We start from the raw sequence: 15,820 nt of genomic DNA on the forward strand, positions 1-15,820 counted from the left end.
CATCTATAATATATATATCAAAATGCAACGCTCAAAAGCTGACTTGCTCCAGTCTCGAGTTTTTTTCAACTCGACACGATATCTGTGAATCCTTCATTCTAACCAGGAATTCACCTGAGCCCTGCTTATCTCACTCTCACCCCTACCCCTCCTTTCCAAGTCAACCGAACGACTATACAGATCTACGATATAATATCCCTGAACGCCTCTCCAACGCCCGCCCCCAACAAATTTTCAACATTTCCATTAACCGATAGCCAAAAAAAAAACCAGACCCGAGTTCGTTCTTGTATACCCGGCCATCTAGTATGGTAAAATGTGATATGCAAAGTGGAAAGCGGCAAAGATTCCAATGCTATGTATATGCGCGTCGTGCCGTAAGTGATCAAATGGGGAATAAGTACTAAGAAAGATGGAAGCGACTCTTTAATCCATCATAGATCATGAATATGAATGCCGAGCTAGGCGCTGATCGCATAACCGTGATACCGCAACCTCGATACATGCCTTTCAGGCCATGTTTTTTCCAAAGAAGAGCACCTTCTTGGATGAATGTGGTGCGTGGTGCTGTAGATGAAGTAGAGGCGGTTTGCATGCGAGATTTGATGGTGTCAGCGGGAAAGAAGAGAAAGTTATAAGACATGCCTGCCGAGGCACCGGCGAGAGCTTGTTGCCAGAAAGGTAAAGGTGCTAGTTCAGTAGATAGAACGGAGGAAGGACTTTGGGGGCTATTTTTAGCGTTCAGCTTTCGAAAAAGAGAAGTAACCGTCTCTTTGCTACCGAACCAGGCGGCGCATCCACCTGTTTCACGGATCAAAGTGCCTAGCTGCCCATTCCAAAACCCGCGAATACCTTGATGGTGCCAGACCTCGCGAATAACCGATGAGACTGTTTTTGCAGCGACAGGAGCTGAACCATTTGGCGCGGTCGCCGGAACTTGTATTTTGCATTTAACTAATTCAATGGGAGTGAGAATCAAAGAAGTAAGGGCACCAGATAGTGCGCCCGTCATCCACAATGCCTCCAGAGGAAGTGGTTGATCTCTCTTGTAGACTCCAGCCTTGAGAAGTGCTTCTCTACTTGCTTGCTCCCAAACGAAAAGACTGCTAGTCTCTAGAGCAGCACCCACTAGCGGAGCACTGATGCCCCTGTATAATCCTAAGAACCCATCGCTGCGAATTGATTGTTTAAAGCAATCGAGAGGTCCAGTATAACGTAAAGGGAGATGATATGGTTGTGATTGTAATCGCACTTTCACTGTGTCAAAAGGATATTCGATATATTTTCCAGCCACTCCAGCAATCTGCTCATTTGTTAATATTTATCTTGCTCGGTTTTTGTGAGTGTAACATACGGAACCGTAGAGGCAATCCTCAACAGAATTCATTAGAGCCTCTTTCCCCTTGGATACTACTTTCTGTGGTGTGTCGGGAGTGAAGTCCGCTGTCATTGCTGCTGCCATTATGACTGTATCGTAGTTTGCTTACAAAGGAAGTTGTTTCCGGTAGAGTGATGAACCGTTATTTGGCTGTATCAATGTGTGTATTCTTCGAGTTCGCCTTTCTCCCACTTCTATCGGGAATTGGGTTCGAAAAGGAGGAAGGGGTTTTGAATGACTCTGTATAAGTTGAGGAGACACGGCAGAGTTGGGATTCCTTGTGTGCCGTGTGGATAATGAAGTTGCTGTTCCACGCTGCAAATGAATAACAGTTGCAAGATATCGCCGGTCTTCTGTGGGCAAGGTTTTCTCTCCAACGATGGGTTGCACCCAGGTCTCTCTTACTCTCTCGTAATTTATTGCCGTGAACTCGTAATAGTTATAAAATCAGCGTGCGACCCACAAACGAAGAAGGGCGAATTGATCCCCAACAAGCCAACCACATTGCTAGAAGCACATGGTAGACAGCGTAGACTGGGTGTGCCAAGGTAATAGATATATATGTAGTTGCTCGAGAGTGGTGGTAGTGGAGTAACTTCGAAGGTTTGAATGTCATGGATAGGCAAGGGAAGTCCGATTATCGTAGAATCATCTTTGGGGGGGGTCTGTCAACTTTCCAAGTGAGGTGGGGGGAGGATGGAGCTATTTTTTTATCAGATTGAAAATCTGCGAAAGTCTCCACAATCTAAATAACTTTTTCTTCCAGGTTGGCAGTCGGTCCCGTCCTGCGTTTTCCATAAAGCTGGGGATTTATGATGAAGGCAAGATCAAGAAGTCTCAGTAGGTAGTACTGTAGGTACTGATAGTGAAAAGGATGGATACTACTAGTGGGAATAGTAATGTAGTAATAGTACATAGTACATCTGATGAAGAAGTTTCAAATGTCTCTAATATAGGAATGCGTTAATTATATACCTAGTTTTATATACATCATACCATGTACATCATGTATATCTAGGTAGTTAATGTATTATTAATAGAACATTGAACGAGAACAATCAAAGAATCATAAATTGATTCAAGGTGTCGGTGGACTGACTACCTCGAGACCTCCCTACCTACCTAGGTAATAATACAATACTAATAATGAAAAGAAAAAAAAATGAAAAAAATTGGCTCAAAGAATTTGGGAAAAAAGAGACAAGTCCGGATAGGTTTTAGCTATTACCTAGTAAAGTTTTAGTGCATTCTACTGATAAGCAATCAATCACGCTTATCAGTACCTTAGGTATGGTTAACGAGAAAAAAAAGTTCCTGCATCGTAATCTGTATGTATGCTTAGAATTTTGGACTTCCTGTTCACAAACAATTTGGTGTACGAACAATCAATAACGCCCCAAAATTAAATCCCTCAGCCTCTGTCCTCTCACATACGAATATTCAGATTGTTACCCAATATTTGCCCAAGATTTCATTTATCAAAATGTCAACAGAAGTGGCCCCTCCCGCTCCTGCAGCTGAGTCGACCGTCCTTCCACAAGGAATGCGCAAGAATGGTACGCATGTGCTCCGATTGATACTTCTCAATCCCTTCCCGGGCAACAAGTCTCTAATTCGATATACTTAGGCAAACAATGGCATCCTGTCAAGAAAGCTTTCCGACCAAAGGCTGGAAATACCTCATATGAAAAGAGAAAGGCAAATGACGAGGCTATAGCAGCCACCAAGGCTAAAGAAAAGGAGATGAAGGAGGAGAAAGAAGCTGCAAGACAGGTCAGCGCCATTTCAGCTCTTTCCGGATTCAATCTAATCATTGTTACAGGCCCATATTACAAAGATCAAGGAAAAGCGCGCCAATAAAGAGGAAAGAGAACGATACGAGAAAATGGCCGAAAAGATGCACCAGAAGCGTGTCGACCGATTAAAGAGAAGAGAGAAGAGAAACAAGATGTTGAAGTCATGATAGACAATCTTCGGGGACGGAGCATGGCGCATGGAATAACTTGGAACGCATTGAAAGCAATCGGTTGATATGGGTGATGTGGTTGATTTGCGCAAGTCATATATAGAACGTCGAGCAATATCCAGCTATTGATGGCATGATATATGCCTATCTACTGAGAAGTCGGATACAGCAGCACCAACGAGGACTATCTCCTATCATTGAGGATGAAGTCAATTCGGACTGAGCGAAGCTTTTTGGAAGTTGGAGGACGTTATGGGATTGCCGAAACAGAAACTTCGACAATGATTCAACAAGTTTCGATCAGGAGTAAGAACCTTGGGTATATTAGCTATTTCAAATAAATGATAAACAATATCAGAAATAACCAAAGGATTCAATCTTCCATCATATCTTCTAGATTGAGTTATTAATTAACTTGTACTTTGAACATAGATACCTACCTTTTATCTACTCAGTATCCTTGATGAACAAATTCGTACAGCGATGTGCTAACGGCCGCCCTATAGTTGCATCAATGGTCATTAAATCTCACCATACAAGCTTCATTCGCACATGCATTCATCGGAACCTCAATATGAAACGGAACAACATCTGATCACAAACTAAAAGAGTCATGTCTTCCAACGGTGATGGATCCAAATATGTTTCTCCAAAGAAAACTCGTCATCAAGTCACACGGTCGGTATCTGAGATATCATCTCCTCCCCTGAAACCTCACCGATCTCATCACCACCACCACCACCACCATCATCACCATCCGCACATACATCGTCGAGACAAAGACGAGAAATCGTCTCAATCTACTTTGCAGAGAGTTTTCAGTCCATCTGGAGAATCAAAAAGTGAGGGAGTTTCACCTGATGGGAGCCGGAATGGAAGTCGAAGGGCTAGTATCTTGGGTTCTACTGTAGATGGCTTCGATTTATTCAAGAACAATGAGAGAAGGCCTCTAAGGGAAGGCGAACTCGAAGCTGAAAAACAGAAGGGCGCCATGATGGCTACGTTTGTCTCACTTACCATCTCTACTCTCTGATGCTAATGCGCTGGATTAGGGAGCTGCGAAATACCTTAACGGATGTGAACGTTGTGGCGGACAATACTTCCCGACATTTAGATGCAACATACTATTCCGTCTTGGAGAAATTAGGAGATCTTCACAAGACAATCGGATCCCTCAAAGAGTTGGCAGTCATGACTAGACAGTTGAATGAGGATTTTAGGACAGAGGGAGAAGAGCTTGTCCAAGAAAGTCGAGCACAACTAGAAGGATTTGAAGAATTCGAAGCACAGGAACAAAAGATCATAGCATTGGAGAAACGTGTCAAGGAAGGACGAAATACGGTCAACACTTTAAGTGGACGGGTAGACGTTGTGAGGAAGCGCGTCAAGGGCTGGGAACAAGCAGAGGGGGAATGGCAAGACAAAACACGAAAGCGACTAAAGATGATGTGGATTCTGATGTCGATCTGCGCAACCATTTTACTATCCATCGTCATTTTGGCATATATTCCCTCAAAAGAGCAAGGTCATGGCGCTGTAAGATTCAACATCTCTAATCCGACCGCGCTGAGAGAGTTGGAAAAGGCCCAAAATGAGACCAGAAATATGCTGAAGCCTACTCTCGATATATTGGAAAGTTCAACGCCTGGAAGTGAAGTCAACAAGGAAGCAGAGAAGTTGACAGAGGACCCGAGACTTAAAGTACTCGATGAGTTATAATCTATTGGCACGAAAATGTATGCACCGGGCTTACATCTCTCAGCCCAAGTGTAATTGTGAATAGTACCACTTTTCCAAGTATACTACGCCTTACGGGACCCCCAAAATCAGTGGGTCGACGGTCCCATAACTTATAATATTGACATGCCGAGCCAGCGGATGCTGGTACACATCAAAACTAGCATGGCAATCTATGTAATCTTACCGTCCATCTTCTTATTAGCACTGTTGAATATTACATATCATTCAAATTAATCGTACCGGTACGCAAATACGAGAGACACTCATATGTAATCATAGGCAGTTTTGAGGATTCACGTCTATAGAAAGGTACTAGGTAGATGGATAGACGGGCGAATGCCGAGATGATTATACAGGGTTCATGTCCAATGATATATATGATAAAACGCTTTACATTTAACCAACCTTGGAATCTATCTTACCCTTTGGATTCTTTGGACTCTACTCGTATGGATCCTATGGATTCTAGAATGGTGGCATGGTGCCGTGGGCCGTGGACCATGGACCGTGGACCGTGGACCGTGGACCGGCACACAATACATCCATATCAGTCGTCATTTCCCTCAGCCACCCATCCAATATCAATACATGGCATGGTGTATATATAACACCTGAGGATTCCCCTTCGGTTGTGAATGTCAAATACGACAAATGTTTGTCATTTGAGTTCTTTTTCTTCTTCATTTATTTTTAGAATCGTTCATGGTGGTGGGTGACATACATACCAATTTATTTATCCTTGGTGCAAGAGCATCTCTACCTGTGCTGCTAAAGGTTAAAGGTTATTACTAGAAGAAAAAAAGCATCACTTCATGAACTACTACCCCGCTGCACCGTAAGCTTCTTTACGAGTTGCATAGCCCCTCGCATCCGACCTCAAAAACTTAAAACATCCTGGAACATTGAAATCCCTCAACGTGCAACAACATCGCAAGAATCTAGGAGTCGCGCAATTTCCGTGATAAATATCTATCCCACAAAATCCTCAAAAATAACCAGTTGTTCGATGAACGACGAAAACAAGATTGAGGGAAGAAATCCCATTATTCCTCCTTCCTCTCCCCCCAAAATGGCAGAAAATGGTGCCATACTGTCGCCCACGAGAAGCGGCTTTGGAGATGACAAAGGACAAGCACTTACGGGAAAGCAAGAGCATTGTATGTATTTGGCAATCCTACCCTCTTTTGTTGGCATATAGACTGACTCATTCTCTACAGATCTAAAACGTGAATTAATCTCGCAGCAAGTGAAGTTCGAAATCACCGAGTTAAATTCTCCCACAGCACTACAGAGATTCGGCGCCCCATTCAAATCCGATCGCGGGGAAGTGTCTCCTTTAGATTCCGAGCTGCCGATTCTCAGATACATATTCGTACATCATGTTCGTGAATTCCCATTTTTGGATAAGGCGAAGGAGAAGGAGTTCTGGCAGGACAAATTACAAGTGGTGAGTTGGAGAAAGTCTCTAGATCTTTGAGGAAACACATCTAATGAACCTGTTATGCAAGTTCCTACAATCGTTCGCTGAGAAGCACATTTCATCATCCGAAGATAGGCTCGAAGAAACAAAGCGCAGAAAGCTATCACTGAAATGTCAGAAGCTAGTGGAGTTGATGATAGTATCTGGTATACCTACGGCTTCAGGATATGAAGAAAGAATTAGGTTCTCTGAACTCGAAGTTGTCGATGCGGGTGCTATCGAGCATGGAGTTCTTTCGACTTTGCCAGAAGGCCATTATTTGCATGGTTGGGATGTAAATGTGGCGGGTGTAAGAACGACAAAAGTCAAACGAAACATCAGATACCACAAACATGCCGTGAGTCAATCATGGCTGCAAATCGTGGAGCAACTACTTATACCACTTTAGGAATTCATTCTCCGAGTCAAGAAGAAGGGAGAAATCCCATACTTCATCGGACGCCGATATGGCGACTTTAGTAGACTTCACAAGAGGCTACGAACAGAACTTCCTGGCAAAGTCCTTCCACCGATGCCTCGGAAAAATAAGGAGAGTTCAACTGCATCGAACCTGATTAGTGGTCTTACGGGTGGCAAAGATTCCGATGCGTCTTCTATGTCCTCGGTTTCGACCCTGGGGACCATGGGCACCGAATCTGGCATGAAGAACTTGTCTGTCCGTGGTTAGTTCATAATCCTCCTGCTAAATTTTGATGTACCACAACTAATCTTAACAGATCATCGTCGCTCTGGGTCAGCAGCGTCATTCGGAAGATCATCTCCAAGACAATCAACATCATCCCCACGACCATCAGTAGATAGGACTCTCAGACCTCCCTCGACTCCTGTTACAGACTCAGATGTCAGTTTTGCTGATAAATTATCATAATATGAGCTAATTTTTTCCAGGGCATAACTCTGTGGCGAGAAAATCAACGCATATCCTTGAGAGCATTCCTCCGTGGTCTTCTTGCCAATCCTCAAATTGCTGGAACCCGAGCGATGCAAGATTTTCTGTCACACCAACCTATTAAACTAAGCGATGATGATGTAGAGGATGTAGAGAAAAGAAGGCTAATGGACGAAAAGAGGGTTGTAGAGCAGCAACAGTTTTATGAAATAGCCAGAAAGCGCGCCGCCGAACTAGACATCTATATGGAAGAGTACGTAACCCTGTTTGAGAATATGTTTATACATTTACTAAGTATTTTAGATTCCGCCGCGACATTGTGGAAAGCAATGGTCTTACAAAATTATTCAAAGAAATCAAGGATAAACCAACCATTCAAGATCTTAGCATTCAATACCAGAAATTTGCAGAATGGTTACGAATTGAAGTAGCAGCGACCCTTTATCATTTATTCCTAGCAGAAGACAACTCTCCGGAATTGTTCGCGCAAGCTAAAAAGATTCATTCAATGATACCATACACAATTATCAAGAATGCAATTCGAATAGCTAATCCAGCGGCTGTTATGTCTAGCATCTTAGACATCTTCCTAGCTCAACCTTTCGGAACGAGATCGCTCATGCAAAGGATCTTTTCTTTGACGTTAAATGATGGGATCCGAAGTTTCCAAAAGTCTATCGATGGCCTCCAGAATAAGATCAATGAGCCTGTCTTTTGTGATAAATTAAAGAAATTCTCTGACAATCCTGAAGATTTAAAAAATGTCATAAGAGTTGATGCAGAAGAGAGTGGCGTGGACTTGATTGTATCCATCTTAAGGTCAGAAGATATCGGACCGCCCCTGAACTCGGGTCAAGTTGGCAAGATATACAACGCTTATGTTGCTTGGAATAATGCTGTGGAGAACGTTGATGAAGAGATGAAGCAAGGAGCACAATTGTTCTCATACTTGAAACAACTCCTCAAATTGTACACAAGACAGCGAGATAAGGCTATGATGCTAAACATGATTGAGGAACCGGTTACATTACGCCTTCTTCGCGACTTGTTCACAATCTTCTATGAGCCTTTGGTACGAGTATATAAATCAGCAAATGTGTACGACAGTGTCACTGATTTTGCCGAGTTCATTGAGGATACGGTAAAAGTGAGTGTATTTCTATTCCATCGATAGATGAAAATAACTAATGGTATACAAAACAGGTTGTTGAGAAGTGCCGAGAACAAGATTTCTCAGCAGACCCTAATCAAACAGTTCAAGCATTTATCGATTTATGCCAGCGACATGAGCACAATTTTTACAAATTCGTTCATGAAGTACATACTCATGATAATGGACTCTTTACTCAATTGATGGGTTGGATAGAGGGAATCCTCGAGTTCCTCCGCCAAGGTCCCAAGGGTGGAAAACTTGACATCAATGCTCTTGTTACAGGTGCCGTAAGCGTGAATCAACTGAATAAAGAAGTTGCTATCAACGAAATAAACCAATTGATTACTTGGCAAGAAGCACGTAAGAAGTGGCATTCTGATAAAACAAGACAAAAGATGGCGGCAGAAGGTACAGGCGCCCCAGAGCAAATACCCGGCGCACTAGCATTCAAGAGTACCGATTTTGGATTGGACGAAGGGGATCTCGAGGATATCAACTATGGAGAAGACGAAGACAGTAGTGATGAGGACGAGGAAGATGATGAGTTGGATCCCATTGCTGCTGAAAGGAAGAGGAGAGCCAGGAAACAGGATCATCTGAGGAGAACTGCGGGTGAACCTGCTAAGCCAGAAGTGGCTGAAGTGTATAAGCTTAAGGAGGGATTCTTGAGCATGCTAAGAGGTGTACTTGCTGAGTAGAGGGGTTTTGGGAATAGAGATTTTGTCGGGAAAAGGATAGCATGGTATCCCTGGGGAGGAGTTTGGTTCTGGAACAAAATTAATGTTAGGTAGGGTGGGAAGATGGGAGACTAAGAGGATTTTTGTGAGTTGATTGATATCAAGATCGAATGGTTGTAATAGATCCAGCGAGAGAAAATAGCTTGAAGAGCGGATATTAGAGCGAAGGATACCACAGACAATGAATGCATTTTTATCGAAGTTATTAGTTGTTTTTTTGGTTTTGGTTTTGGTTCTGAAGTAGGTCAAGTGCATTTGGAATGTTGAATAATTCGGTAAATTGGGTGTGTTGTCTTGGTGTCTGATGGTATTGAGCATAAATATGTGAACGATTTACTTTGTTATTTACGTGCAACCCATCGAGGGAGGGTCTAGTAGAAGATACGTCTCAACTCTGTAGTAAAAACAATTCATTAGAAATATGAAATCTTATTGATTAAATTTTTCCATCTCTATAAACAGAATTGATAATGTTCAATCATCATTTATCCCTTCTCTTTACCGTTCTATACTTTTTCTCCTTCTAATACATCACTTTCTGCGATGTCCACCAAAACCCCACTGGATCTGGTTTGCAACTTTAATATCCACATCCAACTCATCCGCAAATGTCCAGACTAGACCTGGGTTCTTCTGGAACATTCTCCCGCTGAAGATCATATCAAGCCCGTTATCCTTCAACAAATCATTCGCTTGCACACCCGAAGTGATGGATCCGACCGTTCCCACCAAAAGACTATCTCCCACGGCCAATTTAATCTGTCGAGCGAATGGAGCTTGGTACCCGGGGCCCCCGTTAATCTTTTGTCGGGGATCATTTCCACCGCTGGATACATCGAGGACGTCGACGCCGTGGGTGGCTAAGACCTTAGCGAGTTTGATGGATTCTTGAACATCCCAGCTGGGTTCGGAAGCAAGATGCTCGAGCCATTCTGTGGCGCTGACGCGGAAGAAGAGAGGCATTTCCTTGGGCATGATTTGGCGAACGGTATCGACGATTTCGAGGGAGAGACGGATGCGGTTCTCGAAACTGCCGCCGTAGTCGTCGGTGCGCTTGTTGGTGGCTGGAGAGAGAAATTGGTGGAGGAGGTAGCCGTGGGCTCCGTGGATTTCTATGGTCTGTGTGTGTTTGTTGTTGTTGTTAATTGGATGTCTTGTGGTTTGTTGACGAGGAGGGTTGGGAACTTACGTCGAATCCGGCTTCGATGGCTCGCTTAGTTGCGTCTCCAAATGCGTTGACGAGAGACTTGATATCATCACGGGTCATCTCGTGAGGGATGATATTTTTGTCCTTGTAAGCGATGGGGCTAGGTGCCATCACATTGTCTGGCCATCCGTGAGCCTGATGATTTCAAGTTAGTCAGTCATACACATTCATTCAGCTGGCTCATCAGGTATTAATATCCTTACTGGTGTCAATCCCTCATTTTCATATCCATTCACCTTTTCAAATCAGCATCTATTTCTCTCAAACATCATAGCCAAGTCATGTGAGACATACATTCGTCTTTGCAGCCGGGCCACGCGACATACTTAACCACGGAGCCACGGTACTTGCTTTTCGGCCAGCATGCGCAAGTTGGATACCAATCTTCTGGCCTTGACTGTGTGCAAATTGTACAATGCGTCGCAAAGGCGCGATTTGAGAATCCTTCCAGAGTCCGCAATCCTCGGGCGTAATACGTCCTTCGGGGACAACGGCAGTGGCTTCGATAAAGGAAAGTCCTGGGCCACGTGATATGATACCCCCGAGATGCGCAAGGTGCCAGTCGGTTTGGTGACCGTCTTCGGCGGAGTACTGACAGAGGGGTGAGAGCTTTGGGGTTGTTTTAGTCATGGGATATGAGGCGGTGAGTTGGATTTGGATTCGGATTTGTAGTAATGGAACAGGAAATGCGTACCAGGATACGGTTCTGGAGCTCTACACCTCTGATTTTCAAGGGGGTGGAGAGAGGTGGGATTTCTTGCCCATCGATTTTTGTAGCAATGGCTGTGCCTGAAACTGGATCTTGTTTGGGTGTGAAATAGGGAGTCTGCGGAAAGTTAATATTTTCAGGGACTGACGATTTGGAGAGGAGGATCACTACGTTTGGTGCAGGCTCGTTCACTATTGTTATGATCGATGATTCGTCGTCGACATTTGCGAATCGTGTGGGAGCCATCTTATTGGTGGTTTTGTAACAGGTGATTGGATGAATGTTATCGTATATGAGTTTAGGATCCTGAGAACAAGAACTCTATGAGAGATTTGAGAAGTTATTCTGTACCTTATAGACAGATGAGAGATGTAACGCAACAATTCTCCTCCAACCCAAAGTGTAAACCCTTTTATATCTATAAAAAAAGGGGACCAAGTCTGAAGCTCAAGGATCTACGATAGAACTAGGTGATAAAGCTGGATATTATTAATCAAACCATCGATTTCACAGCAGAAACGCTGGCGTCTACGAGTTACAATAGGTAGGCGCATACGAGTAGTATCGAAACTCTTACTAGAGAAAGTGCTCAAACTCATATTGGGTTACATCATATACCTTGTTACTTATAGTGGAAATGATGGATGGATGGCTACGCTTACTGGTGGGTATCAGGTCGATATCTTCAAGAGCATGCTTGGTAATTGATTCATGATTCATGAGTTTCGACGTGAATGAATGGGATTTATAAGCTGGATTGGAGAGAACCTTAGGTGTGTACAGTACTATGCTCTGGATATGTGGTGTTGAATGTTACTAATATAGATAGATGTTGAGATGCTGAGATGTCCACCGGACTTCCGACTCGCTTACTTGTGCACAGTATATGGGTACCGAGGCCCATTTGAATCATTTTGCTAATACCTGAAAAGTTAGGTTTTACATAATTCAAAAAGAATTTCTAAAATTTATATAATATATATATAGAAATTTTAGAAAGAAAATTGTATTATATAGAATTATATAATAAGTAATAGTTTTATAAAAAAAAACATATTATTAAAAAGCTTTTATTATTAATATTATTAATATAATTTTAAAATTTATTTCAGAATTTTCTATAAGAAATATATTAATATTCAAATTCTAATATATAATCTTTTTTAAATAGTTTTCTTTTTATATATAAACCAATTACTAATAAACAAGAGAATTTCAATAAAGATTCCTTATCTCATTTATTTCAAATTAAAAATCAGTTTCTATAATATTAAAAAAAATTATTTAATTTAATACATAACTTCAAAAAAATAAATGAAATAAAAAAGAAAAAAAGAAAATTATTAATTCAAATTCAACAAATCGATTAATATAATTATATTTAAATTATATTAAAAACTGAAATTCTAATTCAACTTAATAAAATTATAATTAATTTAATTATAATAACTAAGCTATTTTTATTTATACCTTAAATATTAAGATATATAATTCAATCAAACTTCCCTTAATTAGCATTTAGAAATTATAGAATTCTTTTATTTGGTATAAAACTTTAAGAGATTAATAAAAAGAAAAGAAAAGAGATATTAGTATGAATTAGGATTCAAGTGTTACGACGGTATCCAACATACCGCGTCACATGGCCAAACGGTCACGTGATGGACCTAGAGGATCTAGGGGATCGAAGAATAAATATCTAGATCTATAAGATCCAAAGGATTCAAGCAGAACAGAACCTCATAATGCTGTAGAGAACAAAGGTCTATATAAGGAATAAGGTTTCTTTATATATAAAGCTTTATACTCAAGAATAATCATTAGTTTCATTACTATAGTTACGAGAATTGCAACCAGTTATAACCTTATTGAATTCCTACTTGAAGTTTAATCTAAACCATTTCGAGAGATCTCTAGCCACTTCCACATGACCCTAGAGGCAGCTCCCATAACATCAAGGAATCGATTGATATAAAAAAATTCAAAATTATCTTAAAAATTGAAATTTATATTTAATATAAAAGTATTTGAATAAGAAAAGATTAAATATTGAAATTATATTATTATTTAAGTTTATTTAAATAATTTTATATTGAATATAAATTTCAATTCTTGAGATAATTCGAAATTTTTTATATTAATCAATTTTTTGAATTCTAATTTATATTAATATCTCTTTTCTTTTTATTTTATATATTTTTTTTAAGGTTATATATTAAATTGAATATTTTTATTAATATAAATATATTATTAAATTCTAAATATGCTTTTAGTTCATGTAAAACCTAACTTTTTAGGTATTGGCAAAATGATTCAAATGGGCCTCGGTAATGGGGCCGCTTAGAGATTTGCTCCGGTGGGTTGGTTCGAGTGTGGAAAGTCTATTTTGTGTGCATGTCTCCCGACACGTGCAATGCCGAGGACGGGACGGGATGAGTAATTGCATCGAAGTTTGGTCGCTGGGTACTAACTAGCTTTGAGCTAATTGTTTGCTATGTTGATGTTTTGTCTTTAGGGGATCAATTCATTTCTCCATGAGTTTCGCATCGAGGTATGCTCTGATGAGTCTAGTATTATATACATAAGAGATAGATACACGATATGCTCTTTGTAGGCTTGGGGTTGAAGATATTATTACTATTATGAGCGCAATAATCTTTAAAGCGTGGAAATTTAGAAATTTTAAAGGTCGCTAGAATAGGGGGAAACCGAATGGGGAAGAGAACGAGAGATGGGTAAATCCCTTATTGCTAGGCTTTGGCTTGACTTGTCTCTCTAGTTTCCTTATGTCCAAAAGTCTATCTCGGTTTCGATTTCTTATAGAGTTAACACTAGGGCTTACTTGGCTGTATGATGGGGAAAACCCAATCGTCGAGGTTATAATGTAGATGATACAAAATGTTTGTTCATTCAAATACTCCACAATTGACATGACGTCAAGTAAGCAAATCGACTTCTTGAAGTTTCTCTCCATCAGTCGAATTTTCCCCCTCAATATCTGATTTTAAAGCACACCCGAATTTCAGAGATTAGATGACCAACCCTCTGTTTTGCTAAAGAGATATAATTTATAACTACACCTCGTCTGCCACCTTCCAATCCAGAAATTAATCAATCAATCAATTCCCTTCTAATCAATTGATCTTCTGCTGTTCTAAAATCCACTGCTTTCAATCATCCCGAATTATTATCTTTAAAAACGATCCCGTGATGTCCGGTCACAAAGTTGGTGTTTTCCCCGCCTCAGGAGGTATTGGAGGCAGCACAGTCAAGCATCTACTTCCTCGTCTCCCCGCCCAAGATCTCGTTTTCATCGCGCGCAATCCCGCAAAACTAGAGTCTGCTAAATCTGCCGGTGCGGATGTTCGTCAGGCGAACTATGACGATGATGATTCTCTAAAAAATGCATTCCAAGGAATCGATACTCTCTTCCTCATTTCCTACGCATCAGTAGAATATGAACATCGCGCAGAGGTAAGTTTCCGAGTTAGATGAGCCACCCAATCCCACCACTCTATTTCCATCTCCAAAGCTACCCAGAACTAACAACTCCCAGCGTCACCGCACCGCTATCGACTTCGCTCTCCGCAGCGGCGTCAAAAACATTTTCTACGGCTCCCTAGGCTTCGCTGATAAAGAAAGCAGTCAAGAATCCGTCGCCCACGTGATGCGCGCCCATTTGGACACCGAAAAATACCTCGAAAACTGCACGCGCACCCATCCCGGTTTCGCATACACGATTGTACGCGAGGGACTCTATTCTGAATCCTACCCGCTGTATACCTCATTTTTCGACCCCAAGAATCCCGTCGAGGAGATCTGTATTCCGCACGATGGAGCCGCGCCGGGTGTCGCATGGGTCAAGCGAGAAGAGCTTGGTGAGGGCACTGCAGAGCTTCTGGCTCGTTTTGTGAAGGATCCGGCGGGATTCAAGTATCGTCTTCAAACGGTTCTGCTCTCCGGAGCGAAAATCCTCACGTTGCAGGAGACGGTGCAGATTCTTGGGAAACTGGCAAAGAAAGATGTGCGTATTCGTCAGGTTTCGAATGAGGAGTTTGCGAAGCAGCCACAGGTTGCGCCGAGTTTTGTGTACCATGGAGTTGATCTGTCGGTGCTTTGGACGACGGCGTTTGAAGGGCTTCGTAGAGGTGAGGCGGCGGTTGTGTCGCCTTTGTTGAGGGAATTGTTGGGACGGGAACCGGAAGATTTTGAGACGACGATTGCGGCGTCGTTGTAAGTTGTAGGGGGAATGGATTTATTGGAGTTGATAGAATTGGTTGGGTGGGAGTCTTTGGATCTTGTGGTAGATGATGTGTAGGTTTTATATAAAGGATGGCAATGGATAGATTAAGAATAGATGGATAGTATTTTCAAGTATTTCCCTGTTGAATATTCACCGAACACATTTTAATTTTGCACTGTATGTACCATATCCAAATCAACAAATTTGACAGAGGTACGTTCCTGTTCCGAAAGTCTCGAACATTTTGGCCGACTTTTCACCCACAAAACACCAGTCAAATCTGTCTCCAAATTAACAGATAATAATTTTGAATAGGAA

General features: G+C 41.6%; 6 protein-coding genes across 6 annotated transcripts; 4 read left to right on the forward strand and 2 right to left on the reverse strand.

Moving 5' to 3' along the window:
• Positions 1-403: 403 nt before the first annotated feature.
• Positions 404-1,462, reverse strand: EAF01_008205 (uncharacterized protein; the record flags this gene model as incomplete). Its single annotated transcript, XM_038916461.1, has 2 exons — positions 404-1,303; positions 1,355-1,462. The coding sequence occupies 2 exons, from the start codon at positions 1,460-1,462 to the stop codon at positions 404-406; spliced, it is 1,008 nt and encodes a 335-aa protein (XP_038767823.1).
• A 1,399-nt stretch (positions 1,463-2,861) lies between these two features.
• Positions 2,862-3,341, forward strand: EAF01_008206 (uncharacterized protein; the record flags this gene model as incomplete). The annotated part of the gene is made up of 3 exons (XM_038916462.1): positions 2,862-2,934; positions 3,006-3,151; positions 3,201-3,341. 3 exons carry the CDS (start codon positions 2,862-2,864, stop codon positions 3,339-3,341), a joined length of 360 nt encoding a protein of 119 aa, XP_038767824.1.
• Positions 3,342-3,957: 616 nt separating this feature from the next.
• On the forward strand, positions 3,958-5,666 carry EAF01_008207 (uncharacterized protein; the record flags this gene model as incomplete). Its single annotated transcript, XM_038916463.1, has 2 exons — positions 3,958-4,346; positions 4,397-5,666. The coding sequence occupies 2 exons, from the start codon at positions 3,958-3,960 to the stop codon at positions 5,061-5,063; spliced, it is 1,056 nt and encodes a 351-aa protein (XP_038767825.1). The 3' UTR covers positions 5,064-5,666.
• Positions 5,667-9,729, forward strand: EAF01_008208 (uncharacterized protein). Its single transcript, XM_038916464.1, has 8 exons — positions 5,667-6,241; positions 6,302-6,531; positions 6,593-6,901; positions 6,953-7,226; positions 7,281-7,405; positions 7,453-7,706; positions 7,757-8,600; positions 8,657-9,729. Exons 1-8 carry the CDS (start codon positions 6,091-6,093, stop codon positions 9,302-9,304), a joined length of 2,835 nt encoding a protein of 944 aa, XP_038767826.1. The 5' UTR covers positions 5,667-6,090; the 3' UTR covers positions 9,305-9,729.
• Positions 9,730-9,874: 145 nt separating this feature from the next.
• On the reverse strand, positions 9,875-11,505 carry EAF01_008209 (uncharacterized protein; the record flags this gene model as incomplete). Its single annotated transcript, XM_038916465.1, has 6 exons — positions 9,875-10,462; positions 10,533-10,685; positions 10,754-10,786; positions 10,845-11,159; positions 11,245-11,376; positions 11,431-11,505. The coding sequence occupies 6 exons, from the start codon at positions 11,503-11,505 to the stop codon at positions 9,875-9,877; spliced, it is 1,296 nt and encodes a 431-aa protein (XP_038767827.1).
• Positions 11,506-14,268: 2,763 nt separating this feature from the next.
• Positions 14,269-15,622, forward strand: EAF01_008210 (uncharacterized protein). The gene is made up of 2 exons (XM_038916466.1): positions 14,269-14,733; positions 14,816-15,622. The coding sequence occupies exons 1-2, from the start codon at positions 14,470-14,472 to the stop codon at positions 15,494-15,496; spliced, it is 945 nt and encodes a 314-aa protein (XP_038767828.1). The 5' UTR covers positions 14,269-14,469; the 3' UTR covers positions 15,497-15,622.
• Positions 15,623-15,820: the final 198 nt, after the last annotated feature.

Source organism: Botrytis porri (assembly GCF_014898465.1).
Source record: "Botrytis porri strain MUCL 3234 chromosome Unknown BPOR_011, whole genome shotgun sequence".
NCBI lineage: Eukaryota > Fungi > Ascomycota > Leotiomycetes > Helotiales > Sclerotiniaceae > Botrytis > Botrytis porri.

Excerpts from the sequence above, each read along its gene's own strand:
- EAF01_008210 (XM_038916466.1), top strand. The coding sequence starts at position 14,470 with ATGTCCGGTCACAAAGTTGGTGTTTTCCCCGCCTCAGGAGGTATTGGA. Across the intron at positions 14,734-14,815 it reads AATATGAACATCGCGCAGAG|CGTCACCGCACCGCTATCGA; the intron begins GTAAGTTTCCGA and ends AACAACTCCCAG.
- EAF01_008208 (XM_038916464.1), top strand. The coding sequence starts at position 6,091 with ATGAACGACGAAAACAAGATTGAGGGAAGAAATCCCATTATTCCTCCT. Across the intron at positions 6,242-6,301 it reads TACGGGAAAGCAAGAGCATT|ATCTAAAACGTGAATTAATC; the intron begins GTATGTATTTGG and ends CATTCTCTACAG. Across the intron at positions 7,227-7,280 it reads GAAGAACTTGTCTGTCCGTG|ATCATCGTCGCTCTGGGTCA; the intron begins GTTAGTTCATAA and ends TAATCTTAACAG.